The sequence below is a fragment of the Dasypus novemcinctus genome, chromosome 1 (assembly GCF_030445035.2).
Source record: "Dasypus novemcinctus isolate mDasNov1 chromosome 1, mDasNov1.1.hap2, whole genome shotgun sequence".
Taxonomy (NCBI): domain Eukaryota; kingdom Metazoa; phylum Chordata; class Mammalia; order Cingulata; family Dasypodidae; genus Dasypus; species Dasypus novemcinctus.
This window is the reverse complement of record NC_080673.1, coordinates 131075727-131102426: the sequence shown is the minus strand read 5'-3', so window position 1 is coordinate 131102426 and position 26700 is coordinate 131075727. Positions and strand designations below refer to the sequence as shown.

At 37.6% G+C, this 26700-nt stretch overlaps 1 protein-coding gene across 1 annotated transcript in view; it reads right to left on the bottom strand.

Moving 5' to 3' along the window:
* BTC (betacellulin) overlaps nt 1-26700 on the bottom strand; it is a 54129-nt gene that overhangs the window by 21645 nt on the left and 5784 nt on the right. Inside the window, exon 2 of the mRNA XM_004465333.3 lies at nt 1516-1614. Coding sequence (XP_004465390.1) covers nt 1516-1614 — 99 coding nt within the window. The remainder of the gene's footprint in view (nt 1-1515; nt 1615-26700) is intronic.

Here is a 26700-nt window from a genome sequence, read left to right as displayed (position 1 = left end):
AGACAACACATTACTAAGAGTTACTATGGGAGACAGGAAGATGCAAAGGTCTTCATTCCATGGGTACAGTTTTAAAAGAGGAAATTTTGGCTCTGAAAGGAGAAAGGTGCTTGAGGTGACGTAACTTGGACTGGCGGCTGAGGATTATACCATTCAGGGATTTTCCTAGACTTCTTTGTTGTCATAGAGTATTAGAGAGAAATATAAAAACGGCATCCCTCTGTAGTATGCAGAAAAGTTAGAAAACATATTTAAAATGATGATGAGGAAGATTTTTGAACATTGTCGGTCATTGGATTATGGACTAATCTCCCAAGGGAAAGGTGAAAACTGCAGTCATTTAAACATTTGAAGCCAGACTGAAGAAAAAAACGCACACACTTAAAGTTGACTGACCTTGTTCTTCTCCTACAAGGTTGACAAGGAGAACATAAGCATGACCCAAGACACCACTGGATTCTACAGTATATGAGCACCTTCCAGGCCACCCACGAGTTTGAGAAGAGAAAGGAAGATTGGATTGGAACCTATGAGTCATAGGAGGATGCCTTGCCCAGTATATTCCTGGCTCAGTTACAACTTCCAGGGTACTAGGAAAGGAGGACTTCATGCCGAGTCACCTCTTTCCCATGGTGCAGTGTGGAGAAGTTTCCAGGGAATACAGGAGGCTTTGTTCCACTCCACTTTGAGTTAACCTGTGTTTTGTTGTTTTTAATCAGAAAAGTCCTGAAGACCAAACCAAACAACCTATATAGGACAGACAGAATCGTAAACCAGGGGTCAGCAAACTACAGTCGGCCAAATCTTATCCAACCCCTGTTTTTCTGAATAAAGTTTTATTGGAATGCATTCATTTGAATAGTGTCTATGGCTTCTGCTGCACTACAAAGGCAGTGAGTAGTTGCAATAAATATCCTTTGGGACTCAAAATTTAAAACATTTATTATCTAACCCTTTACTAAGTCTGGCTCATGCTTTAGACCAATACATTTAAAAATGCTGATTAAAGTATCTCCAAGGTAAATTGTGTTAAACCATTTCCTTCTTCCCTTCTTTTTAGTTAGGGACTAGAGAGAAAGAATTTAAATTTGAACAAAACATGTCTAATTTCCATGAATCCACTGCAAGATGACACATGGTAGAGTTTAGAGTACATCTGTAAAACCCAAAAGAGTGTGGTGTTTAAGAGGGGAAGCACTATAATCAGAAAGACCAGAGTTTGAATCCCAGATTTGCATTTACCAGATACGTAGCCTTTGATAAATTACTTAGTCTCTCTGGGTTTTACCTTCCTCCCCTTGAAATAAAGGAAATAATATTACATAGCTCAAAGGGTAAGAAGTTAAATTAATTGCTGTGAGTAAAGCACTTTACTTAGTACCTGGAATAAGAGTAAGTACCCCAAAAACCATCTGGTTTTATGGTTACTATTATAAAAAGACAAAGGGAGATATTTCTTTCTGAGATAGAATACAAAGTGGCTAAAATACAAAAGGATTGCTGGTTGAGCATTACCTGCACAGTTTTCTCCCAGATCTCCACAGAGAAGGCCCTCAGTTTCAGGACTTCTGGTTGAATTCCCATCTGCCACAACACAGTGGAGGATCACTAGACCTTCAAGTTCAAAACAGAACCAAAAACAAATATGAAAATTTGCTTAACAGAAAATACTCTATCAAAGCCATTGCCCATTTATTAAACAATAACGTGGCTTCCATTTCCAAGTCATTCTCCCATAGCACAGGAAAGTCTATTCAGCTCGGTGCTAAAGACAGAATTCTCAAGCCAGCATCTAAGTATGCATTAGTGAGAAAGCTTGGATATTGTTTGTGAGGGAGGCTTATTGTAAAAGGACTGGGTTCTTAGTCACTGGATGTATACATTGGTGTATTTCCAGAGGGAATGGATAATGAACAATGGCTCCATGTGGCAATCAAGGAATCACAGAATCTTCTCTATTCCACACAGAGACAGTGTTTCCCAGGTATGAACTACTGAGAGTGCTTCCTTCTAGGGAGATATAAATTATGTATTGGATACATGGGCATTGTTTAGAATTTGCAGGTTCCTCCAGATAAATATCTCTGCATCTAAGAGGAACAGGTTTCATAAGGTATGGGAGAGAGAAATATTGTGTTGTGGTCAGAGTGACTTAGAATATAATATGTAGTCCTTCTGTGAATCCTGATTCAAACAAACCAACTGTAAAAAGTCACTTATTAGAAAATCAGAATATTTGACATGAGGAAACATTAGATGATATTAAAGACTTATAGGTATTTTAAAGTATGATAATGATATTGTGGTTTAAGTTTAAAAAAAAAACAGAATCCATATCTGTTGGAGATCCATACTGAAATACATATTAATGAAATCAATGTATCTGAGATTTGCTTTAAAATAATCCAACAAGGGAGGGGAGCAAGGGCAAGGTAGTGAGAGAAAGATACTGGTGAAACAAAATTGGCTGCATGTTGATAACTGTTGAAGCTGGGTGATGACTACATCAATATTCATTATTCTCTCTATTATGCATATGTTAAAAAATGTCTACAATAAAAAGTTGAAAAGAAAATAATAGGAAAGGGAAGGAAGGGAAAGGAAGGGAAAGAAAAGGGAAGTAGGGGAAAGGAAGGGAAAGTTGTATTGTTAAGGAAAGGAAAGCTAAGGAGAGGAAAGTTAATGAAAGGAGAGTTTTGGAGAGGAGAAGAGAGAAAAGGAGAGGAGAGGAGGGGAGGGGAGCAGAGGGAAATGGCTTAGAAGTTAGCGGTTTCTGAGTTCAAGACCTGATATTGTTACTTTACAGATAAGTGCCTTGGGAAAGTTTATGTAACCTCTCTGTTTCTTTATCAACAAAGTGGAGATAATTTTATAGGCATTGTTGAAAGGATTCAACCAGATAAGTATGCAAAGCTCACTCTTGACACAGTGTCTGCTATATCATCATTACTCTATAAAAATTACTAATTATTATACAACTGATAGAATAGTTTGTCTACTGGTTCTATCTAAATTTATATATCTGGCCAATGCTTTCTAAACTACTTATGTTCTCCAATTCAATTCAGTTAAGCAAACATCCATGAGTATCCAGGAACACACAGTTGGAAAAGCTACGCTTTACCTCAAGTTGTCTGAAGCTACTAAGGCAGGCAGGTAATTAACCAACCAATTAACCATAACATGAACTAATGCTGCTATGCCTGAAAACAATAGATATCTATATAGTTCAAGACTTTTAAAAGTTTTCAAAAAGTGTCTTTCAAGAGAGACCCTTTTCTGCCTATGGAATTGGAAAAGAATTTTTTAAGGAAAGAGGTGGAATCCAATATTGGAAAAAGTGAAGGGAAATTTACACTCAAATCTACTGATGACGGATAAATGAATACTACTTTTCTGGAGGACTTTTCAGCACTATATGCTAAAAGCAAACACCAAGCCGAGAAAAGAAAACAGAATGCTCAAATCCAGTAATTACATTTCTAGTAATTATTTTCTAAGGGAATAATTCAGTACATATTTAGTGACAATAATACTCCATATGACACAGGTTAAAATTTTAAAATGAGAAATTTCCCAAGTATCAAATACATTGAATTATCTTCATGCAATGGAATTCCACCCTAAAAAATTTTAGTTAAAACATTAATAGAGCATTTCAATATATTCTTATGTAAGAGAAGCAGGCTCTAGAACAGTAATTCAGTGTCATCTCTCTGTGTATCTGTATAGAATATCCTGATAGTCAAAAGGAGGGCAGCTAGATAGACACTTTCTTCTTAATTTTGCATATTTTCACATTCTAATTTTTCCACAACAAGCATATTTTGCTTGTTGCAAAGAGAAAAGAAGTGATTAAAAATTTTTAAATCATAATTTGGCCATCAAATTTCTAGATTTTCACAAATTTTTCCTAATACCTGTTCCCTATCCTTTCACAGAGGAAACCAGAAGCAAACAATCATCCAGGACTTTTCAAGCACAAGAAGAGTATCTTATTCATCTGTGTAATCCTGATACCTAACACAGAATAAAATGGGTATTCAACAAATGTTGAAACAAATGAATCAATCAATGTATAAAGAAAAATATGCTTCAAATTCAAAAGTCCCAGTAGCAATTTCTAGTGGAAAATAATAAAACAGGCTTAATTCATTTCTAATGCATGGGCTTTCTTCATAGGGTAAAATCAGGAGGCCCTGACTCTAGAGTTAATCTCTTCTAATTCTTGAAATTGGAAACTGAAAAACAAAACAAAATAAAACAAAACCTCTCAATGTCCTGGAGATTCAACATCTGTAAACTAGAGATGGTAGTGCTTCCTTCCCAGGGCAATGATAAAAAGTAAATTAAACAACATAAGTAAAAGCACACTGCTTAAAACATAGTATGCAATTTTTAGTCTCACCCCACCTTTTCACACTATCAGTTATAACTTATGATTCCCCACTTTCACCTAAAATAAGGAGTCCAATTCCACTGAAACCCTGTCTAGACCTCCAGATCTTCTGATAGGCTGGACCTGAGGTCCAGGCTCCTTTCTACTGAGGCTCACTGTACATGCAAGCATCATAGCAGTTGGCAAAAGAAGGCCACCACCCTCAGAGGCAGAACCCCTGGGAAGGGGCATTCTCAGCCAAGCCAGAAACCTAGGTGGAATGCACTGGGGTGGTGTGTGCTGTGTCTCCTCCTCCCCACCCCAACAATCTTCAGATAATAAGATGGGGCCTTCTGAGTCAAATCTAGCCTAAGAACCATTTCTTGTTCCGCACAGTTGCTAAAAATTGACTTAAGACCATTCACACCTTGTTCTGCACAGTTCCTAAAAATTGAATCAAGACCATTAAACAAAACCTGGATTTTCTGCTTCCATTGAAAAGAAGGTCTAGCAACACGGGTCTGAAGCTCCTCCTCGGCAATATCTGGCTGGGGACTCCTTTACATGCCTCGGTCCCATCAGGCTCGCTTCACTCATTTATTTTAACGTTTGGCCCAGATAGGCATTTGAGTTTGTGATCCTTTTGAAGTGGCTCAGAAATCAGAGAAATGCTCATGAAGCATCTACTAAATACTAAAGACTGCTTCAAAGAGAAAGGACATGCCCATTCCATCCATAATTCAACAAGTATTTATTAAGCACTATGTGTTTGGCACTCGTTCACAATATTAAAGGTTCAAAGATAACAGATACTGCCACTAACTTCAAGAAGTTCACATTCTGGTAAGAAAAACAGGCACACAAATCCTTACTTAATGTGTTGTGCAAAAAGGACAAAGACAGAAGTAACACAGGAGTAATCCAAAGGATGGAAAATCAGCTCTACATACCAGCAAAGATTTCACGGAGAAGGTAACGTTTATGATAAGTTTCTGACAAGGAATACATGATTTTTAAAGTCAATAGCTTAATTGTTTGAACAAGAGAGCGTAGTCATATTTGGTTCAGCAGAAGACAGTTTTTACATAGTTACTATCATGTAAATACTAACAATTTACCAACCAGTTGTCATAAAAATCAGGGTCAATAATTAGCCCACACACACCCATGTGGGAAATTGGCTATAACTGATCAGTGTTCGTGCTGTACCAGTTCTTAAAAGTTTTGAGCATCACCCCCATAGTTAACATACTTGGATAGAGAGAGAAGGGAAATTGAATAGGTAAAGTCTAAAGCTGACAAGGCAAGAAACAGTATTATAAGCAAATTATTTAGCATCATGGAGGTGAATATCAGAAGAAATACCTGAAAGAATCAAATTGTTGGCCTCCAGATAGTTGGGGAGGTAGGAAGGCATGGTGAAAAGGTCTGTGATTTTTGTGTTATCAGCCTTTTAGTATATTTTAAGTTTTAAAATCTCTGTATGTTTACCAGCTCGTTAAAAATAAAAATTAATTTTAAAAAAAAGATGAGTAAAGTTGTAGTTAAGAATACAGAGAGGGAAGGTGAGAAGGCCATTGTAAGCAAAAGGCACAACTTGTAAAAAATCGTGGAGGCGTGAAATACCCCAACTTGTCTTGCACATTTGGAGTGTGGGTGGAATTGTGGTGAAAAGAAAGCTGGTACACTGAAGTGCAAGTAGGTAGCAGAAGGACTATGGACCATGTAAATTGGGTTTGATTCTATCATACAGTTAAGATGGTGTCACCGAAGAGTTGTCAAGTGAGATGCAACATAATCATTTTTTTCAATTTGAAAAGTTTGCGCTAGTACCAGTCTGAGTAATAGATTGAAATGGAGAAAATGGGAAGTAGGGAAAATATTTAAGAGACCATTTCATCAACTTAATTCAGGCACACCTAAATGAAGGTAGTACATTGGGTACAACAAAGAAGTAAATATGAGAGATATTCACAAGGTAAAATAAAAAAGACTTGGTGTCTGGTAGAATGGGGTATGGAATGAGGATAAAGGAGGAGTACTGGCTGGGTGGTGGTACCAATCACAAAGATATAAGATAAATAGGAAGACAAACAGTTTGGGTAGGGAGAGAGAAATGTAGTTTAGGGTAGTCTAAATGTAAGATGACTGTGGGGTCATCCAGTAGAAGGTAAATGGAAATATAGATCTGGAACTCTGGAACAAAGTCAAGGCTAGAGATTCTATATTTTACAGTCATGGAAGATAAGTTGGTTTTCAAAACCATGAAAGTGGATCTCTCAAAAAGCATGCTGCTGGGAAGCGTAGGTAGTTCAAGGGATTGGGCTCCCATCTACCATACAGGGGGTCCTGGGTTCGGTTTTCGGGGCTTCCTGGTGAGGGCAAAGTTGGCCAGCCCTGCAAAGAGCTGGCCCGCACTGCGAACTGACACAAAAGAGGAAACAGCAAAAAAAAAGACACAGAGGAAAGACAATGAGAGACACAACAAACCAGTGAGCTGAGGTGGCTCAAGAGATTGGGTACCTCTCTCCCACGTTGGAAGGTCCTGGGATGGGTTCCTAGTGCCTTCTAAAGAGAAGTCAAAAGACAAGCAGACACAGAAGAATGCAGAGGAAATGATCACAGAGAGAAGACAGAGAGCGCAGGTGGCCGGGGCGGGGAGGGGCAGTGGTAGGGGGGAATAAGGAGGTCCCAGGTTCAATTCCTAGTGCCTCCTAAAGAAGATGAGCAGACAGATGAGGGAGCCATCTGGGGGAGGGGGGGCACGCAGGGAATGAGAGATTAAAAATAAATAAATAAAATAATTTTTTAAAAAAGCTCTGTGGAAAGAAAGCTAAATAAGGACAGAATCTGAAGCATAACAATATGATAAGGGAAGAAAGAGAAGGCTCCTCAAGGGAGACTGAGAAGGAGCAATCACAGAGCTAAGGAAGGAGAGTTTTTCAAGAAGAAATCAATAAACAGTATAATAATCGCCAGAGAATTAACGATAACTGAAAAGTTGCACTAGAGTTGACCACCAAGAAAGCACTAGTAACACCATGCCAGAGATATCTTAGTAGCATGAAGAGTGTGCAAATAATGTAGACTACTCTTTGAATATACTGGATTGAGAAAGGAAGAGAAGAGCTTAGTCAATATGTACCCAAAAGAAAGGAGGTGGTTTTTTTGTTTGTTTAAATTTAAGAGATATTGCTAGAAGTCAAAGGTACTGGAGAGAGGCATTGAATAACCAATAGAGGCAGAAGGGGTTGGAATTCAGAGCAAAGATGAGAAGGTTAGCCTAGGATGCAGGGCCTCTTCTGTAAGATATAGCCCTTTGTGGTCAAAATCTGCTACTCTGGCCAATACATTTTTATTTTTAGTGAATGGAAGGCCTTTGGAAAATAAGAGCCTAAACGTATTTTATATTCTATACATCTTATTTCATTATTTTATATTCTTACTTCATTGTTCATAGAAATCGAAGTTCTGGTTTAAAATGAATGAGAAACCACAAATTACTACAATGGATTTCTCAGCCTTGGCACTGTTTGTGTTTTGGTCTGGGTAATTGTTTTGGGAGGCTGTGCATCAAGGGATGTTTAGCAGCATCCCTGGCCTTTACCCAGTAGATGTCACTAGTGTCCCATCTCCTCTACACCCCCACCCCAAACCCTTGAGTTGTGGCAATCAAAAATGTCTCCAGACTGCCAAATGCCCTGGGGCATGGGGTAGGGGGGGAGGAGAGAGTGCAGGGCAGTGGATTGCCTGGATCAAGGCCACTGTAATTCTCTCCAACCTGATTTACACACATATTATTGAAAGTATGCATCAATTTCACAGCTTCAAAGGCTCAAATTTTAACATCTTAAAAATTTTCTTCAGGGAAAGTATCACTATTTTGTGAAAAGATCACAGGACTTAGTAGTTAACTCACTATCTGACCGTGAGCTAAACAATAAACCAACCATTCTGAACCTTTTCTTCAAGAAAAACTGGTATCATAGGTTCCCTGCCTATCCCATAATCGGGTCTATGGAAATGAAATGAAATAATACATTAAAATAATTTTTAAAGAACACATTTGTTGAAAAAGAATAATGTTTACCAGGAAAAGCATGGATTGTATTTTAGAGAAGACAAAGAAAATACGGTACTTTGATATGAAAAACAATTAAGATTTCCATTCCATTAATTGCATTAAATTTCAAAATTAGTAATAAACTTAAAGGTATTAAAATCTAACTCTCCCACCAACCAAGTCTCAACTCCCCTGAATTCATGCCCTGGGAGAATTCACCAAGCCCACTTTTAAAAGTTCAGCACAGAAACTCCACTCTCTTCAAGGCATCCAGTTTCAGTGAGACCATTCGTCCATTCTTTCAGTTCAGTCATTCATTCATTCCTAACATTATTAAGCACCTATTTCTAAAGCACTATAAATACTTCCTAATGTTTAACTGTTTTTGCCTTCCTTTAATTTTACTCGATTCTTTGGAATCACCTAGAATAAGTCTGATCTCTTTTTCACATGACAGACCCTCATATATCTGAAGCCAGCTATCTTCCTGAAAGGATTTCACTCCTTCAGCCTAAACATCCTGGTTCCTTTGACCACGTTTTACCTGACATCATCAAGACCCTTCAGCCTTACTATCCTCCCCTAAATGCAAAGTTGAAATAAAGAGGCACCGTACATAGTCTAGCAAAGACAGTATAGAGTGGGGTTCTCAGGTCCTATGTTGTGGGCACCATATTTTTGATAATGGAGTCTCATAGTACATAACTTATTTTTGGTTTTTACATTAAATACTGGATTTTATTCTGCTAGAAATAAAATGTAACTCCAAAATATCTTATACTCCTGGGAAGCATGTGCTTGTGGGCTTGTTTGTTCTTTTTGCTACTGCTGTCCTGTTTTGCTTAGTTTTTTCTTTCTAACATGAACAAATGTGTTTGCTTGTTTGTTTTTTATATTTGTCCCTTTTAAATGTTATTTGTGTTAGATTTCACCTACTATCCTAGGCTTTCACAATTTTTGTTTTCTCGTTCTTTCACTCAATCTATTATCCATAACTCCCTGTTTCACATAACCTACAGAATTTCTCAGCTGCAATAAAACAATAAAATAAATAAATAAAACAAAATAATACTAAGTTAACTGAACTTGCTAAGTGACTGGAAATAAAGTCTTCTTTGGGCTTGATTTTTAAATATCAATTTCACTCTAAAATGAAGGAAAAAATAAAAGAAAAACCCAATTCTCCTTCAATGAGTCAACGTTCCATTTACTCTTATGCACTTTGAGGTTCTCAAGTTAAAAATGACAGAATGTATTAAAGCAGTATCCTTGTCAGCCAGCGTGGGCAATGAAGTCAGCGGGAACAATACAAGCATTCAAAAAGAAACAGCCTGACAAGGAGCATGACTCGCTGTCTCAAAGTTACTGCTAATGCTGAAGTAAGTAGTACACCAGCTGGGTCAACTATTTAAAAAGATCACATGTGACCAACCTAAACAGTCATATACATAGTATTAATATTTGCCTCATCTCTGAGCTGAATTTTCCATTTTTGGAGCCAAGTGCATTTTAGACTTTAAAAATAAGTATAACATTATCCCAAAATGTCCATTCAACTCTATTTTGATGATTTAGGACATCTTCTTAGATGCATGGCAAACCTCTGTTTGTGTCTACGAAATCCAGTGATTTATTGACATATCTTATCAGTTTAATTTTAAGATTTGAACAATAACCCATGTCCCATCAGAAAATCCAGCTTTAAGTCAAAGAAGAATTGAACCCATGAATATAAGCAGAAATTGGAAGAATATTTCATAGTCAGATCCCTGAAATTTCATTAAATTAGAGGGGAACAGTATAAATAAAATGGAAAAAGGACAGGTGTGGAATCTAACAGAGTTAGATTTGAATCCTGCATCTACCTTTTAATCACTAGCCATGTGACTGTGATTAAGTTACTCCATCATTGAACTTCAGAGACCCCATTTGCAAACTGAGGCCAGTAATATCTAATTATATGGCAATTGTGAAGATTTAGCTATGTGTCTAAAGAAAGGAAAAAATATGAATTTTAACCTTGGTAATGCCTAGGACAGAGTAGACACTCAATAAAATAACAGTTACAGGGGACCTGAATAAAAAGAAACAGAAATTCTAATTGTTCTAGTAAAAGAAAAAAATTAGATTCTCACTTTCAAGAATGGATATTGATGAATTTCTGCATTCATGGCATGATATGGCTTGTGTGAAAAATATGTTTACAATATAAATTACAAAAGATAAATGTACACATTTCTACAGTGTGTTTCTACATATGCTTTTTGAAAGATAAAACTGTATTTTGGTCTTTCTACATGCTGTTTCTTTCAGTGTTTTTTAAAGAGGTTTGAAGTGAATATGCCTCAGCTGGTTAATAGAAATATGGCATCTTCCACATGTATGGGTCTTTGTCTTCTCAGTAGAGTTCTATCAGTGACTCAGGGTACTGTTTTTGTCCATCAGGATTGCTGATTCAGTGAGTTGGTTAAGTGAGTTCACATTACAAATATAGCAGATAAAATCAGAGCTTAGATTGCAATATGGAACAATGAAGTAGTTTATAAATCATATCTCCAAGTTTTGAAAAATTAAGCTTGCTAAATTTTCGTTGTTTTAATCAATGCTATGAAGTAAAAATTGTAAGCAATTTGGGGAATGTCTCCATAGTATCTTAACTGTCAAGAAGAAAAACAGAATCTTGAGTATGTATTCTACTCATCAGTGTGATTTTCAAGGTTTAAAAGAGAACTACCTTTTAGTTGGAAAAAGAAATCAAGAGATGTAAATGATACTGCTATGCAGTATTTAACACGGACTTGGGGTTGGCTGAAGCAAAAACTGTAAAGTAGGGGAAGTTTGATATTAGCATTCTCTTCCCTCTTTTTTTAAAAAAGAAATTCTGTTTCTTTCTTTCTTTTTTTTTTTTTTGCCTTTTGCTCTACTATAAAAGAGTATCCTCATGTGCTTTAATTTCCCCCAAGAAGAACATAATTCTTTAACTATTTTCCTTTGTATATTTGCTTTCAAAGAAAATCTGCAAGGAAAGAATGGCTTAACTCAATGGAAGTTCTCTAGAGTCAAGAAAATTTCAAGCTGGGTTTTCCAAAAAGCAATGTCTGAGATAGAGGAAGAGTTATCAATTTATTAGTAAAACCTCAAGACCGTGAAAATGAGGAAAAAGGAAAGGAAGCAAAGAAAGGCAAAGCAATGCAATATATGCAATCCTCATGCTGGGTGCAGCTTCAGATTGAGCCACAAGGGACACTCAAGAGACATGCATGGGACATTTAAAGCATTCAGAGAGGTACTGCATTTGAAGTATGCCATAGAAGAAAGAATGAAGGAGAAATTCATTTGCCCCATTATTTCCATCTCCCATTTCTCACTGGACAAAATTCACCCAGCTGGAAGCTAACTCCCTCAACTTCTGAAGTCTGGAGGCCAGAACCCATGTGCCAGGGCATGGTGTTTCATTCAAATCTAAAGAGAGGGACAACCTGAGACCAAGAGAAAGAAAGGAGATAATTGAAGTGCTCTTTGGAGATGCATGATATTTCTGTTTGAATACAGTGAGGAATTTAAACATCAGGACATCTTATGGGGAGTGATATTCCAGGAAAAGGAGGGCTTTTCCAAGGTCTCTGAAATTACTCAAAAAAGTTTTCTGGATTTTAGGTTCAGGAGGGGTGGTGGAAACAAAGGCAGAGAAAAACTAAGATGGTCTTTGCAAATCAGGAAATTAAAATGTGAACTCCGTCCTGTTGCAATGTAAAACTATTCTGAACGGTAGAAACAATATTGTGGTGTTTGCAAAAGGGCTGGAATGATGGATAACACTAATTTTTAACTCATAAAAGCAGTCCACAGTCTTATTTTTTTTTAAGTCCAGAGAGGGAAGTAATTCAACAACCTGTCATACATAAACTAACTCATATATCTGAAGGCAGTCCACACCACAATAATGCCTTTGCCAGTAAATCAATCTGTTTTTTTTTCTTTTACCATTACTGTTATTAAGTCTGTTACGAGAATGACTAAATTGAATGAGAACCCCAGAATAACCTAGAGTTAGTTTCTTAGAAATCCTCAGTTGTTAAAACTTGACTTTTTTGATTCCCATTCCCTTTATGATCAGACCAAAGCAGACACTTGACATTGTAGCACTCTTAATGAAAAGCTCTGGCCTCACTGAATTTCTATAATAGTTCACAGAGAGGAGGCAAAGAAACCAAGATGGACAACAATTTATTATCAAGGGGGATTATCTGAATGCTAAGTGAGGAAGAATAATGGAGTTGGTCTCAGGATAAGTAATAACACAGCCTCTGACCCATGAGAGAACAGTCATCAAACTTTAATAATGGTAAAGAAAAGAACATAGGGTTTCAGAGTAGATGCTTACTCAACCTGAAAAATATCCAGAATCTAGGCCCTTAAAGTGAGGTAGAGTAAGCCAACGCAACTTAACACAAATCTGTTATTATCTTTATCAATAAAACCATTTAGAGAGACAAGAAATGTACAGAAAGAAATACTAGGCACATATTCTAAGTGCCCAGTATATTCTATTGGAATTTCAAAAAGAGGCAGTGTGCTGAAATGGAGAAATCATAAGGATAAGTTTCACAGAAGAACTTGGAAACTGAAATGGACCAAAGGCAATGGCACAGAAATGAGCTCGGAGTGTTTGGGAGACAATGAGTAAAGCTGTCCAGTTGAAGTGGAGAATTATTCGAAGAAGTATTAGGAACAAGGGCATTCTTGATTGTGTAGTGTGACTGTGAAATAATTCAATTGATTTTCTGTGTGACTATGAAAAAAAGACTTGTTAACAAATAGTCACACCACATTTTTCCAGTTGAAGCTATGCAATGCCTGTTCACCACATCCTGAAAGACAGATTCCCAATTAAGAACCTCACTAGTCTAGAAAACCATTCAATAAGTATTTAATAGTTGTGAATACTGTGGAGTAGAAATCTTGAGAGAAATTACTTTGTTATGCTTTTGGTAAAGCACATGGGAAGGACAGTTTATTATTCTTAGGTGTATCTTGATCTTGAATCTAAATCACAGTGAAAATCACTCTTCTGACCCTCCATTACAAGATGATTGCCATTTATCTAAAAATGAGTAGGGTATTTTCTCACAGAAGTTTTCTACCACAGGATGACAATATTAGAAATATGAGTCTCCTGAAATAACATTTGAAATTTTTTCTCAAAATAATTTATTTTGTGTGTAGTTTTCTCCCCTTCACAATAGGATCCAGTCGATACCTCTTATCTTAATAGAGAGTAAAATATAAAGAGTAAAGAGCATTGAAGGCAAAAACTGACCTCAGGGCATGAAATCCACACTATGTCCTTAGATAAGGATCATGAGAAGGCACATTCACTGAAACCAGTTTTGAAGGGAGAACTCAAGTAATTTGTTTTACAAAATTCTTCACCATTGCCTCCCCAAGGCTCCCAGTGCCCTGACTCTTCTGTCCTTCCCAGAGAAGTCTCCTGATAGTTCCCTGAGTTTGCAACTATACCTTGTGGTCTCCAAATTATTCCCAAAATGTGATAACATCTTCCTAGATTCTTAGAGACATTAGAAACCTTGGAGGTCATTTGGTCCATCTCCTTCCTCACACAGGAATCACCTCTACACAATTCCCCACAAGTGCCATCCATGCATGGGAAGCTCAGGGCCTGGCAAACGAGTGAATGCATATTTAAAAAGCTCTACTTGGGAGAAAATTCCCCATGAATTAAGGTGAGAGCTGCCCATCTGGAATTTTAGTTCATTAATCCAAGTTGTGTTCTCTGAACCATAAAAAAAAGCTAAAACTATTTCAAATATTTGAAGTTGACTATCATAAACCAAAAAATTTCTCTTTTCCACCCAACTTCTAGCCTCTCAATCACTTTTGTATGAATATTTGGCTTTTTCAGTTACCACCAATATCTTGTCTCTGGTCTTTCAAGAGCTCTGACCATTTTTTTCTCCTAGTTCACTCACCAGTGACCCCTTAAGAAGCCTCATCCTCCTCCATCTTCACGGTATTTGATATGGCTGACCTTCTCAAATATTCCATCTAAAATTCACCTCCTGACTTATCTTCCCTTTTCTCTTTCCTCTGCCAGCTCTTTTTCCGCCTCCCACATCTTAAATATGGGTGCTGCCAAGACTCTATCCTCAGCTCTCTTTTTTATAGTATCATTAAATCACACAAAGCATCCATCGATTTAATATTTGAGCAAATATTATTGAAAATATATAGGATGCCAAGCACTGTACTAGACCTTGAAATTATAATCAGCTAAGTAACTCATTTACATTTCGAGCACAACTTTATAACTAGGTGATTCTCCAAATTAGCTGGTCATTGGAATCTCCTTCAGAGTGTTTTTTTTTTTTTTAGTTAACTTTTATCAAGCTTCATATATTATTTGGAATTATTCTGTAAAGGAGATTTGTCTCTTCTCCTAAGATAAACTTAGATTTACATAAAATTGCAAAGTACTGAGCATTGCTGTACATCCCTCAGCCAGTTTCAGTTTCCTCTAATGTTATCATCATATATTACCATGGTATATTTCTCAAAACTAAGTGGTACATTACTATTAACTAAATTCACGATTTTATTTTGTTTTCACCAGTTTGTCCATTAATGTCTCTTTTCAATTTCAGGACCCTGCCTCTGTTCTGTGGCAGGTTCTCCAAGAGTCTTTCCTTGTTTTTTATGACCCTAGACAGTTTTGAGGAATATTGTATTTGTTCTATCTTCTCCCTCACATAGGATTCACCCCTACACAATTCCCCACAACCACGTCCAGGTATTTTGTAGAATGTCCCTCGATTGGGATATGTTCTATGTTTTTCTCATTACTGGATCAGGGTTATGGGTTTTTGGAAAGAATACTATAAAGGTAAAGTCTTCCCATGACATCATAGCAAGGGATCCATGATATCCACGTGGCATCACTGATGATGTTATTCTCTTACTCTTGTTCACTTATTTAAGGTTGTATTTACCAGGTTTCTCCACTGCAACAAAAAAAAAATTACTACCCTTTTCCTCTTCATGCTCTATTCTTTGGAAGTGGGTCACTAAATCCAGTCTACACTCACAAGTGTGAAGGAATTAAACTCCATCTCTTAGAGGGTGAGTACCTTCATATATTATTTGGAATTATTCTGTAAAGATGTGTCACTTCTTCTGGAGAGTCTTAAAAATTTAGATTTCTAGGGACACTTCCAACTAGACTTTAAAAGATATAGGGGGAGGCCTGAAAAGCTATACATTTTATGTCCCATAGGAGAAGAGCCAGATTTGGGTTCCACTGTTCTGATATGAAGTCAGCTGCATTCTTCCAAATGCTCATAGGACATATGACTGTCTCAAAAGCATTTCACATCCCACCAACAAAAGCAGCTATCTTTCAAATACAGTACCATAAATTCTCTTTCTCTCTCAGATTAGAAATTTTGAAGATAGCTTTACTTTTTCTTTCCCATCCTTCCCTGCACATGACTTGTCTTTAAATCCTATTAGATGTTTCTTTGAAATATTTATTGAATTTGACCCTTTCTCTCCACTCACATTGCTACCACCACCTTGGTACAGATATTCTGGGCTCGTATAGCAGTAGCTTCCTTCTTACTTGCTCTTTACTCTCTTTATATAATCCATCCTGCGTTCTAAAATCAATGCCACGCCATTGCATTCACGTGCTGTTCCCCTACTGAAAATACCATTAGAGGTGCCCATTAACTATTATCCCATTCACAAGCAGACACTCTGATGTGAACTAGGGTAAACACTGTGTCCTTAATGTTATGGAATGAAGTTGCAGTAGAATAGGATGGGTTTGGGGCAATCTTTTGTTGAGAAGAATGAATAAGTTCTTTTCCTTTTGATTTTCTCTAAGTGTTGTGTTCATGAGTAAGTACCCATGAATTTTTCACATTGCACTGATCTCTTTTTGCAGGTGTTTTTACTCTCGATGGGTCTCGGGCTACTTCCTGATAACAAGTCATCCCGTGCCTTAGAGGACCAAACAGTACATGGCTAGGGACAAAAGAAAAAGAAGCATAAAGCAGACCACCCAGGCTTGCCTCTAATCTATACATTAAACAAGGGTGGAGCCAGCTCTTCTCCAAGCTTTAGGTAATAAGGGAAAAGGGAGTCTGGATACTTTCACAGTTCTCAAACAATTTCCCAGGGTAGGAGAGGAATAACATTTTAAGGTAAAGTTTTAACTTATAATGAAAACATGAATTTATCTAAACTACAAAATTCTCTGACTCAAATTCCTAGGAAATTCTGCAGAGATGGCACTGCATCAAGAATCTGGGATCCTGACCAATGCTCTCATTCTGGAAACCAGATCTTATCTAGTCAATAGTTCCCTCTATACTATACAAAATTAACTCTGTATTCTAGTCATATGGGTCTCTTCACTCTCTTTTGTACTCCTACAAAAATGGTAGTTATTAATTTGTCCATCCTATGCTCACCCTTCTTAATTTTCTCCCATTTTCCCCCTCCACCTACATTATGGAAGAAATGGTGCAAATTCTTACTTCCTTGGTGAATTTTTCCCAATCATTACACCTCATAATAAATTCTCCTTTTTTGAGATCATATTTAGTCTGTACTATGTAATTTAAACTTCATTAGGTATTGAACTATTGCACAGTGTTTTATTTGTGGTGATTTTCTTTTTATCCATTATAATGCAAACTGTTTTTGGAAAGACAATGTCTTATACTTGGACAATGCTTCTAAATGCTTAAAACAATATCAAGCACACTTTAAAACAGTATGTCATAGTTTAACAAAGTAAACTTTAAAATAGTAAAAAGTTTTATCTTTGTCTTCCTCATTAGTATGTGTTTTAGAAAAAAAGTACTTTCCATTTCTCACCCAGTGTTATACCATTGGTGAAAGAGTCATGCTTTTGAATAAATTAATGTTTTGCTGGTGATAATAGTCAACACCTAAATCTTACGAACAAATTTAACTCTGTCACATCAGCCTGCTCAGCAAAACCAGGCACAACTGCCATCTCAGCAAGGAGAAAGATAACAAAAATAAACCATTGTTAGCGAATCCAAAGACATTAAGAATGGAACACAAAGACTTGTGGGAAAAGATGAATTGCTCTTAGTTTCTTATTATGGAAGCTTGGAAAGTGTGTGTGTGTGCATGAGCTGAAATTGCAAAGTTCATATCAAGATGTTTTGTGATGCACTGTGAGAAGTTATTGCTCTAGGAGGACTCTCTGGGCACTCTGCACTCAGACTCATGCCTTCAACAAATATTTATTGAATCTCTATTATGTACCACTCTAGGCATATAGCTGTGAACAAAACACAAATATTCCTGCCATCTTGGTGCTTACATTGTAATGGGACTGTCCAGAGCCCTGTTGAAAGCATGGTCACGACTGGGCAGGCCTGCCTTTTTTTTCTTCGTTTGCCTCCAATGGTAAATATTATGGAGTCTTCCTTTGATCGAATTATGAACACTAAGACTCCAATTGGCTGATTGACACATTGATTCTACTTCTCCTTTTTTAGACAGTACCTACATAATAATTTCAATTTTGTCTACAAATTTACAAAGTTGAGAATATGAGTAATAGAACACTTACTTTCCATTTCTTCTGCTAAAATCTTTACCTGCATTATCTGATTTTATCCTCAAAACAACCCTGTGTCCCTAGGTGATAGATGTGATTATGATTATCATTATATAGATGAAAGAATAAGACACAGGGATGTTAAGTAATTTAATCAAGATTCAAGTTGTTTCAATTATGAAACAACTTAGTATTTCTGCCTAGCTGTCTGCTCTTTAAAAAATTAAATGAATTATTTTCTCCTAAGAAAACTTTTCTAAAATAATTTATTTTCAAATTTTCTGATATTGAGAACCTAATTTGGCCTCGTCTAGTCTTCCAACATGACAATTTTACTTATTTTTATTTAAGGCAATTATTTATAAAATTCAAATAAATAATAAAGTTCCATTTTGGTGAGATTCTCTAAAATATGAAAGCTATCTCATAAATATTTCATTTTACTTGCTAGTGCAGGCCAACTTGTGTGCCTGATTCATCTTAAGATGTTGGGTTTTGGTACCAATGCCAGGAAAGTACTGTAAAGCTCTTCATTACATAAAATTAGGATCAAAATTGGCAAGTGAGAAGAGCCTGTAGGTATGAGAAGCATGTAGCGCTCTGAAACTCCAATAAAGGGTACAAAAATCAGAAGTGGACTTATTACTCACAAAACAGAAGTCCTCTTTGTGAAAGAATCTCTAGCATCCTGGCAGCAAGTACCATATAACAAGAGATTAAAAAAAAAACCATGTTCTTCTGCAACATCTCTGAATCACGAGCCACTGTTTTGCCAGCAATAAGTGGAAATATTTTCTTTAATGAATCTGCTGTCTTTTAAATGACTGGGCATAGTTATCACAAACAGCCATCTGCATTCACTCATTCATTTTTATATTTTGAGCTCCTACTATGTTCCAGGCATTCTTTAAGCATCCCTTTAAAGTAAATATGGCTATAAGAGTTACCTGCTGAAAGCCTCCGTTTTGCTCAAATGTGGCCAGTCTCGAAGCCAAACTCAGCATGTAAATGTGTTGCCTTCCCCCCAGCGTGGGACATGACTCCTGGGGATGAGCCTCTCTAGTGCCGAGGGATTACTACCAAGTACCAACTGATGATGTAACTAGAAAATGACCTTGAATAAAAGGGTCAACTCAGACCAGCAGAATATCTCAGTCTACATATAATACTAGGAGTTAAAAATGGTTTTTGACCTGAATAAAAGGTGGAAATGGAAAGGACAAATGAGTTTATATGGCTATGAGTCTCCAAAAAGAGCCAGGAAGTTATCAGAGGGGTCGCCCTTATGCACACCTTAGCAGAGTCCCAGAGAGAGATAAAGTAGATACAACCCCAGGTATTGGTTCTTCTGAGGGCTGCAGAGACCCACAGGTTCTATGGTCATGGCAGATGGAGTTCAGTGCCATGTCAGTTGGCCCTACTTTGGAGTTTGTGTTTCTGTGTGATGGAGCTGGACTCAGATGTGATCTTTGTCCACAAGCCTCTCCTGTTGCTTTTACAGATTCTGTAGTTGGTGCTGGGGTTTAGTGTATACCCAAGGGACCTGAATCTCTGGACTGACCATGTGATAGCCAGGCCCTAGCCTCAACAGACTTGCAACTCCTACACTCTGGTTTATTGGACTTACCCCACTCAGCTAACATGGAGGTGAAGAAGGTCAACCATCACACAAGGGAGCCAAGAGTGCCTACAACTGAAAGCAGGAGAATTGCATCCAGCATCCATGTGGAATCGAAGCCCCCTCTTGATATAGATGTGGAGTGGACACAACCATTCCAAGGTCCACAGGATGGAGGAATAGAGTATGGATTAGAGTGGACTTACTGATATTCTATTCATGAACTACTGTGATTAGTAATCGAAGAAAATGTGGCATTGGTGTGGAGAAAGTAGCCATGGTGGCTGCTGGGGGTAGGGAGTGGGAGGAAGAGATGTGATGTGGGGGCATTTTCGGGGGTTGGGGTTGCTCTGGGTGGTGCTGCAGGGACAGTTACCGGACATTGTATGTCCTGTCATGGCCCACTGGGTGGACTGTGGGAGAGTGTGGGCTATGGTGTGGACCACTGACAATGAGGTGCAGCAGTGCTCAGAGATGTATTCACCAAGTGCAATGAATGTCTCATGATGATGAAGGAGGTTGTTGTTATGGGGGGAGGAGTGGGGTGAGAGGGGTGGGGGGTATATGCGGACCTCATATTTTTTTAATGTAAGATTAAAAAATAAAGACCAAAAAAAGAAAAAAAAGAAAAAAATCTGAAAAAAAAATACAGCTAAATAAATAACTAATTTCATAATTTTGAAAAGTGGAAAATGCTATATAAGTAACTCATCCTGTTATATTGAACTAATTCAAGCACTCTGAAACAAAAAGACTGACTAAGATCATTGCTACCCTTTCCATTTCTGTTTTAGTATTTATGTCTCTAATCTATAGGTCAGGTAAATAATATACTACATCTCCATAGGGGAAAAACAAAACAAAACTAACAAATTAATGAAAGTACTTCATGCCCATTTGATTTGGCCTTTCCAATCATCAAAGTAGGCTATTGCCTAATTGATTGAATTAAAGATAAATAATCTTTCTCCAACTACCTAAAAATATATCTCCTTAGTTCTCTACATTCCAGCAATTAGAGATTCATTTGACCTGCCAAGAGTCCTTTTATAAGATGCAAATATGCCTGGGAAGACCAGCAGTCATTAGCACAATGAAGCATACCATTTTAATCAAATAGCTTTCCTCTTATATTTTATTTAGGAGAAATACTGACCAACTGGTGTAAGGATACTTTGTGGATTCATTATTAGCTGGGGTCCTGCATCGCTTAAGATCAATCAATCCTAAGTGAAGCATAAAAGCAAGACAGGGTAGGATTGAGAGTATGACTTTTGGAGTCATACAGAGTTTGATTTTCAGCCCTGTGGTACAATCTAGGAAAAGTTAATTAATATCTCAAAGTGTTAGTTTCCTCATCTGTCAAGTTATGTTATTAATAACAACACCTACCTCCTAGAGTTGTAGTGAGGGTTAAGGAAGAATCAGCCCCCTTTACTGGGTTCTCTGAGAGAGAGAGAGAGAAAGAAAGAGAGAGAAAGAGAATTAAGTCTTAATGCCCCAAGGCATTCATTGTATCTAGTGAATAAATTTCTTTTCTATGCATCTAGAATGGTACTAATTATGTACCCTCCTTAGACCAATAAAAAAAGAGTCACTAAGAGTCACTGTATGACAACACTCTAAGAAAGGCTGTGTCATGGGACAAATGCTTTAAAATGATCATTATCATTATACATTGTCAGGGTAAGTTTAGTTAAAGAACAGAAAAAAGACCCAGGAAATCAATTCAATGCGTGATGATTAAATCTCTGTGTAACTTTAGCAACTCCAGAACTTGGTTGTGCTGTAGGTTTTTCATATTCATAATAAAGTTGCTTATCTCAAAAGGATGCCAAGGACTACTTCATCTGAAGCAGTTGGAACTTGTCACAGAAAAGTGAGTTAAGAATATTTTTAACTTGGTTAATGAATGACATTACTAAACGGTTGCAAGAGAAGACAATGTCTGACTTTCAAGCCTAAGAGGTAAGTGTAAGTCACAACCTCTGATGCCCCATGAAGGCCTTTGCTCTTACCCTTTATCTAAGGATTAAATGGCCTGAGTAAGAAGGTATCCTTTGTCATACAAATATATTCAGGCATTGTCAATGATTACATAGGGCCTTTGCTCATAACAGATACTTAGTAAATATCAGTTGCATGAATGAAAGATGAAAGATGCACTAGAGAAATTCCTCACTACTATCCTTCAAAGACCTTGCACATAAAGAGAAACCGATCATCATAAAGATATAATATTAAAGCCAGATGCATTTTCTGCTAAGCCATTTACATTTATTTACAGGCCTTAAGATATGCTTATTAGTTTTATTCTCTTAAGTACATTGTAGGTTAAAAAGTCTTTTGTGAACTGACCTGGGAATCTAATTACAAATCATGGATCATTGCTTAAATGGGATATTTTGTGAATAAGTTCCAATGATCCAACATGCACACTAACTTTTAGAACACAAACCATTAGGAAGTCAGGAACTGACTTCACTAAAATTAACAAGGCATATGATTAACTGGAATCAGGCTTAGGTTTTCATGCTATGTCTCTAGACAGCTAGCAGATGAAACGTAGCTTGGAATGAAGCCACTGTAGGGTGTTCCCTTCTTTTGGCAAGGAAAAATTTATGGATTAGTTTCTACATCATTTAAAGAATTATAACCAGATACAAATTAAGGCTATATTCCATGCTCATAATGCTCAGAGATGCGATTAATTCTAGTGGAATTAGTTTTCAGAAATAACAACAAAGCTGAAAAGATGCTATTTAATTATTCCTTCTTCAGTGGTTTCTTCTCAAATGTTGGAATATATTCCTATTAAGAACTGGAGCTGTTAACAAATAAAAGACAGTTGAGAAATATAAGCCCTTTAGAGGTTTGGGCAAATATGGGGCAGTACCAGAGGCTTGGGCTTAAATGACTCAAAATTTCTACTGACTCCAAGAAAATACTTTTAAAATAGTTTTAGTAAAACAAAAACAAATCAACTTGACATAAAGAATACTAATGACATTGTATACCATTTAATGTAGTCTTATTGCAATAGGGTCAAAACAGGATAGAATTAACAGTTATAATTATCATTGTACAAAATATTATTTTTCTATTTACCCTGTCTTGCTTGATAGAATCTCTTTAAGAAATCCTTCCTCTACAGTTCAATTAAATCCTTATAGATTAATTCTGCATTGGTGCAGGGAATAGACCTTCTAGGAACCATTTGGACACCTGCTCCTCTTTCTGTTCCAGTGTTTTATTCAATGCCTTCCCAACAACATGACTCAAATGTTCCAATTCCCATTTCCTGCCTGCTGGGCTTACCCACAGTGGCCTTACAGTGAAGAATAACTTGTGGCTTGAAATGCTACAAGCTTTGGATCACCTTTACCTAGTAACTCAGTACAGCTGAACTGATATTAAGTGGGTAACAGCCCTGGCTGTATCCATTAACATTTCACATCGTTAACTTCTCCTTCACAAACATTTGCAGCCTTCCTCCTAACTGTGCCTAAAGTCTCCAGGTTTTCTTTGATGATTCCCAAGTCTGCATTATTTTATGTGTTTGTTCGTGTATGATTTAGTTATAATAAATAGGTTAATTAATTATGTATATATGAATACATTAGTAAATTCTATTATATGATTGATTTATAATTAATTGATGTATAATAAAAGAGGGGTGCATAATCTGCATATTTTAGAAAAAAAATCACCCTATATCAATTCGTCTATTTTGTCAGACATATATACAGAGCACCTACATAACCATAGCTGTGGATATATTGGTTAAGAAAATAGACGTAGACAGTGACTTCCCAGAGCATGTGGTCAAATCATCCTTAGGGAAGGAGCCATTCACATGCTCTTTAGTACTTATATTCACCGAAAAAGGCAATTTTGGCAATGTGTCAGGATTGTGGCTTAAGCCTAAAAGGTACCCAGCCTGGGATTCTGACTTGTCTGGTACCCCTAAGATGGTCCTTGTCCTAATGGAAAAGCTCTAAAGCATGGTTCAAGGATCAGAGCAGTATTGGGGTATGGCATGGTACCTGTCCGTCTCACTGTTCCCAGTCCCAGCTCCAGTTTTGGTACTCATTCTGTGTTCTGGCATGAACCAACTACAATAAAAAGGTGAGAAAAAGACAAGATGGGATTTTCCCACTCTCATCATGTTAGATTTAGGGATACAGGAGCACTGGGGTGAGCAGTTTAGGTAACAGTGGGGACAGTGCCAGAGCTCGGGCCCTTGGATCAGACATATGCACTGTCCATCCTGGATACCATCAACCTTTGCAAAGTCATTGGCAGGCCAAGCATTATAACTTCCAATGGGAACAAGTCTGCAGTACTGGGCTCTTCCAGGATTGCTTGAGAATTTCTACACAATGGAGAATGGAGCAAGAGCAATGCAAGTGTGACCTGCAAAACCTGAGATATTTAAAGCAGAAAAATAATTTCTAGTGCTCTTTTAAGCCAAGTACACAACTGGGCACATTTTGAAGTCCTTAAGTGTTTGGGGTTTCAGTTACTGTCATTTGTACAAGGAGAATTTTGCTTACTGCCAACTACCTGCTTTATAGAACTTCAAAACTAGATATTTTAAAGCATATCATGTCATGAATACTTTTTGTATTTTCAAGTAAAACTTAAAATCATCTTACAATTATCAATGTCACCAATATTGCTATGAAGGTGACAGTTTTTTTTAATGTTCTTCATAGTCTTCTCCTGAACTCTCTTAATTTAGCATCTTTGATTCCACTTGCCAGTTTTTCTCCTAACTCCCAGAGAACTGCTACGCTCACCTTTGTTAGTTCCCAAGTATTGGTTTTTCCTTAGGGCTTCCCCATCCCTCGTTTCTTTGGCCCCTGCAAAGATTCTTTCTAAGACATTCTCCCTGGATGTGAATATCCCCACATTTCAATCTCATCTATGCGTAGACTCCTATTTCAGATTGTATCCTGAAGTTTCTGTTGAAGAACCAATAGACACCTCAAGTTCAATATATTGAAATTGTATTTCTGTAGTTCCTCAACCTGCTTTCCCTACTTATCCTAACAATGTGGTTTCCTAAATCTTCAACCTGGAAAACTTCAACAAATCAAGTGGTCCCTCACTCATAACATCCAAATAGTTACTATGGTCATTTGAGACTCTATGTACCTTACAAAATCATGCTCATGAAACTTCCATTCCTGTGGGAGTGAACCTATTTTAGGTGGGACCATTTGAGTAGATTACTTCAGAAAAGCATGACCCACTGTGGGTCTTAATCCTCTTGCTAGAGTTCTTTATAAATTGATGAACACAGAGAGAAAGGGCCACAGAGACAGAAAAAAAACCCAGAAGTTGAGAGAGAAATCCACATAGCAGGAAGTTGTGGGCAATGGAGCCCAGGAAAAGAGGAAGAGCCCTACTGGAAGCCTCCATGTACCTGCCATGTGAGAGAGATTCCAGGATCATTGTTAGCTGTTCTTTGGGGAGAAAAAGCACAACCTGTTAAAACCTTGATTTGGACATTTTTCTCAGCCTTGAAACTGTAAGCCTTTAAACTAATAATTCTCCATTGTAAAAGCAACCCATTTCTGGTATATTGTCTTCACAGCTTTTAGCAAACTAAAATAGAAATTGGTACAGGAGTGGGGTGCTTCAATTTTAAATACAAAAAATGTGAAGAAGTTCTTTAAATAAGTAAGGGGTAGATTTTGGAAGAATTGTGAGATGCTTGATAGAAAGCCTAGATTGTTTTCAAGAGACAGTTGGTAGAAACACAGACACTAAAGATACTTCTGATGATGATTTAGAAAGGATGAAGGAGTTATTGCAAACTGGAAGAAAGGTGACCCTTGTTTTAAAGTGGCAGAGAACTTGGAAAAATTGTGTTTGATGTTAGATGGAAGGTAGAATTTGAAAGTGATGAACTGACTGAGATTTCCAAACTGAATGGGAAAGTGCGGCCTGGCTTCTCCTGGCAGCTAATATAATGGTAAAATGCAAGAGGAAAGGGATAAGCCGAGTACTGAACAGCTGGGTACAAAGAAACCAGAAATTGATGATTTAGGAATTCTGAGCTTCTGGAAAGTGAGTCCCCAGAGAACAGTGCCCCTGTGAGGACTTAACTGAACATGGAATTAATCAGCCACTTCATTGTAAGTCAGTAATGAAAATGCAGTTATCCAGGAAGGATCTGTGAAAGGTCTTGCTGTCTGACAGCTTGGACCCCTGTGTGCTGCATCAGAAACCAGTCATATTTTTGTGAAATCTGTATTAACAGAACCACTGCCAGCCTGGACAAAAGGGGTCCAAAATGGGAGAGATTGAAGTAAATGTGACTTCAAAGGCAGAACTGTGAAAGCTGAGATCTGGACTGAAGATATCTATTCAGGCGAGGAGAGTGTACGCACCCATCTGTGTGGAATAGGTGAGGATGCCCCAGAGCTTGAAGAAGGCAGGTCTTCTGCTACATTGTTCAGGGGGAGTGCTACCACCCGGGCTTCAGAGAGGGTAGGGCACATTATGCAGGGATTGAGGAGAGTTGGGCTTCCACCCCCACTGTTCTGAGGGGGTTGACCCTATGCCCCAGACATTGGGGAGACTCTGGCCATCACTCCAGTGTTATTGGAAGGTAAAGCCCAGAGTTCAGCTACCACTCCAAAGCTTGAGGGTAGAGCCAAGAACATGGCTGCTGGGCAAGCCCTGGAAAGGGTATGGCTGCAGATCATCAAGCCCAAAGAGGAAGAAATCATGATTCTATAGATGATTCTCAGACCTTGAAATCTAATGGTGTATGCCCTGAAGGTTTTTGGAACTGTTTGGGACCCATGACCACTGTTGTTTTTCTAATTCCTCTCTATGGTGATGTAGGCTGTGGGTGGGAGGCTGTTCATCTCTTTGTGTCCTGACTTGTGGGTGTGGGATAGTAAGAGGCTGCAGTCCTGTCCTTGGTGACCATGGCAATGACTCCAGTCCCAGGAAGCAATTTAGCAATGCAAACTCTATACATACCAGTCAGCCAGGGAAACTTA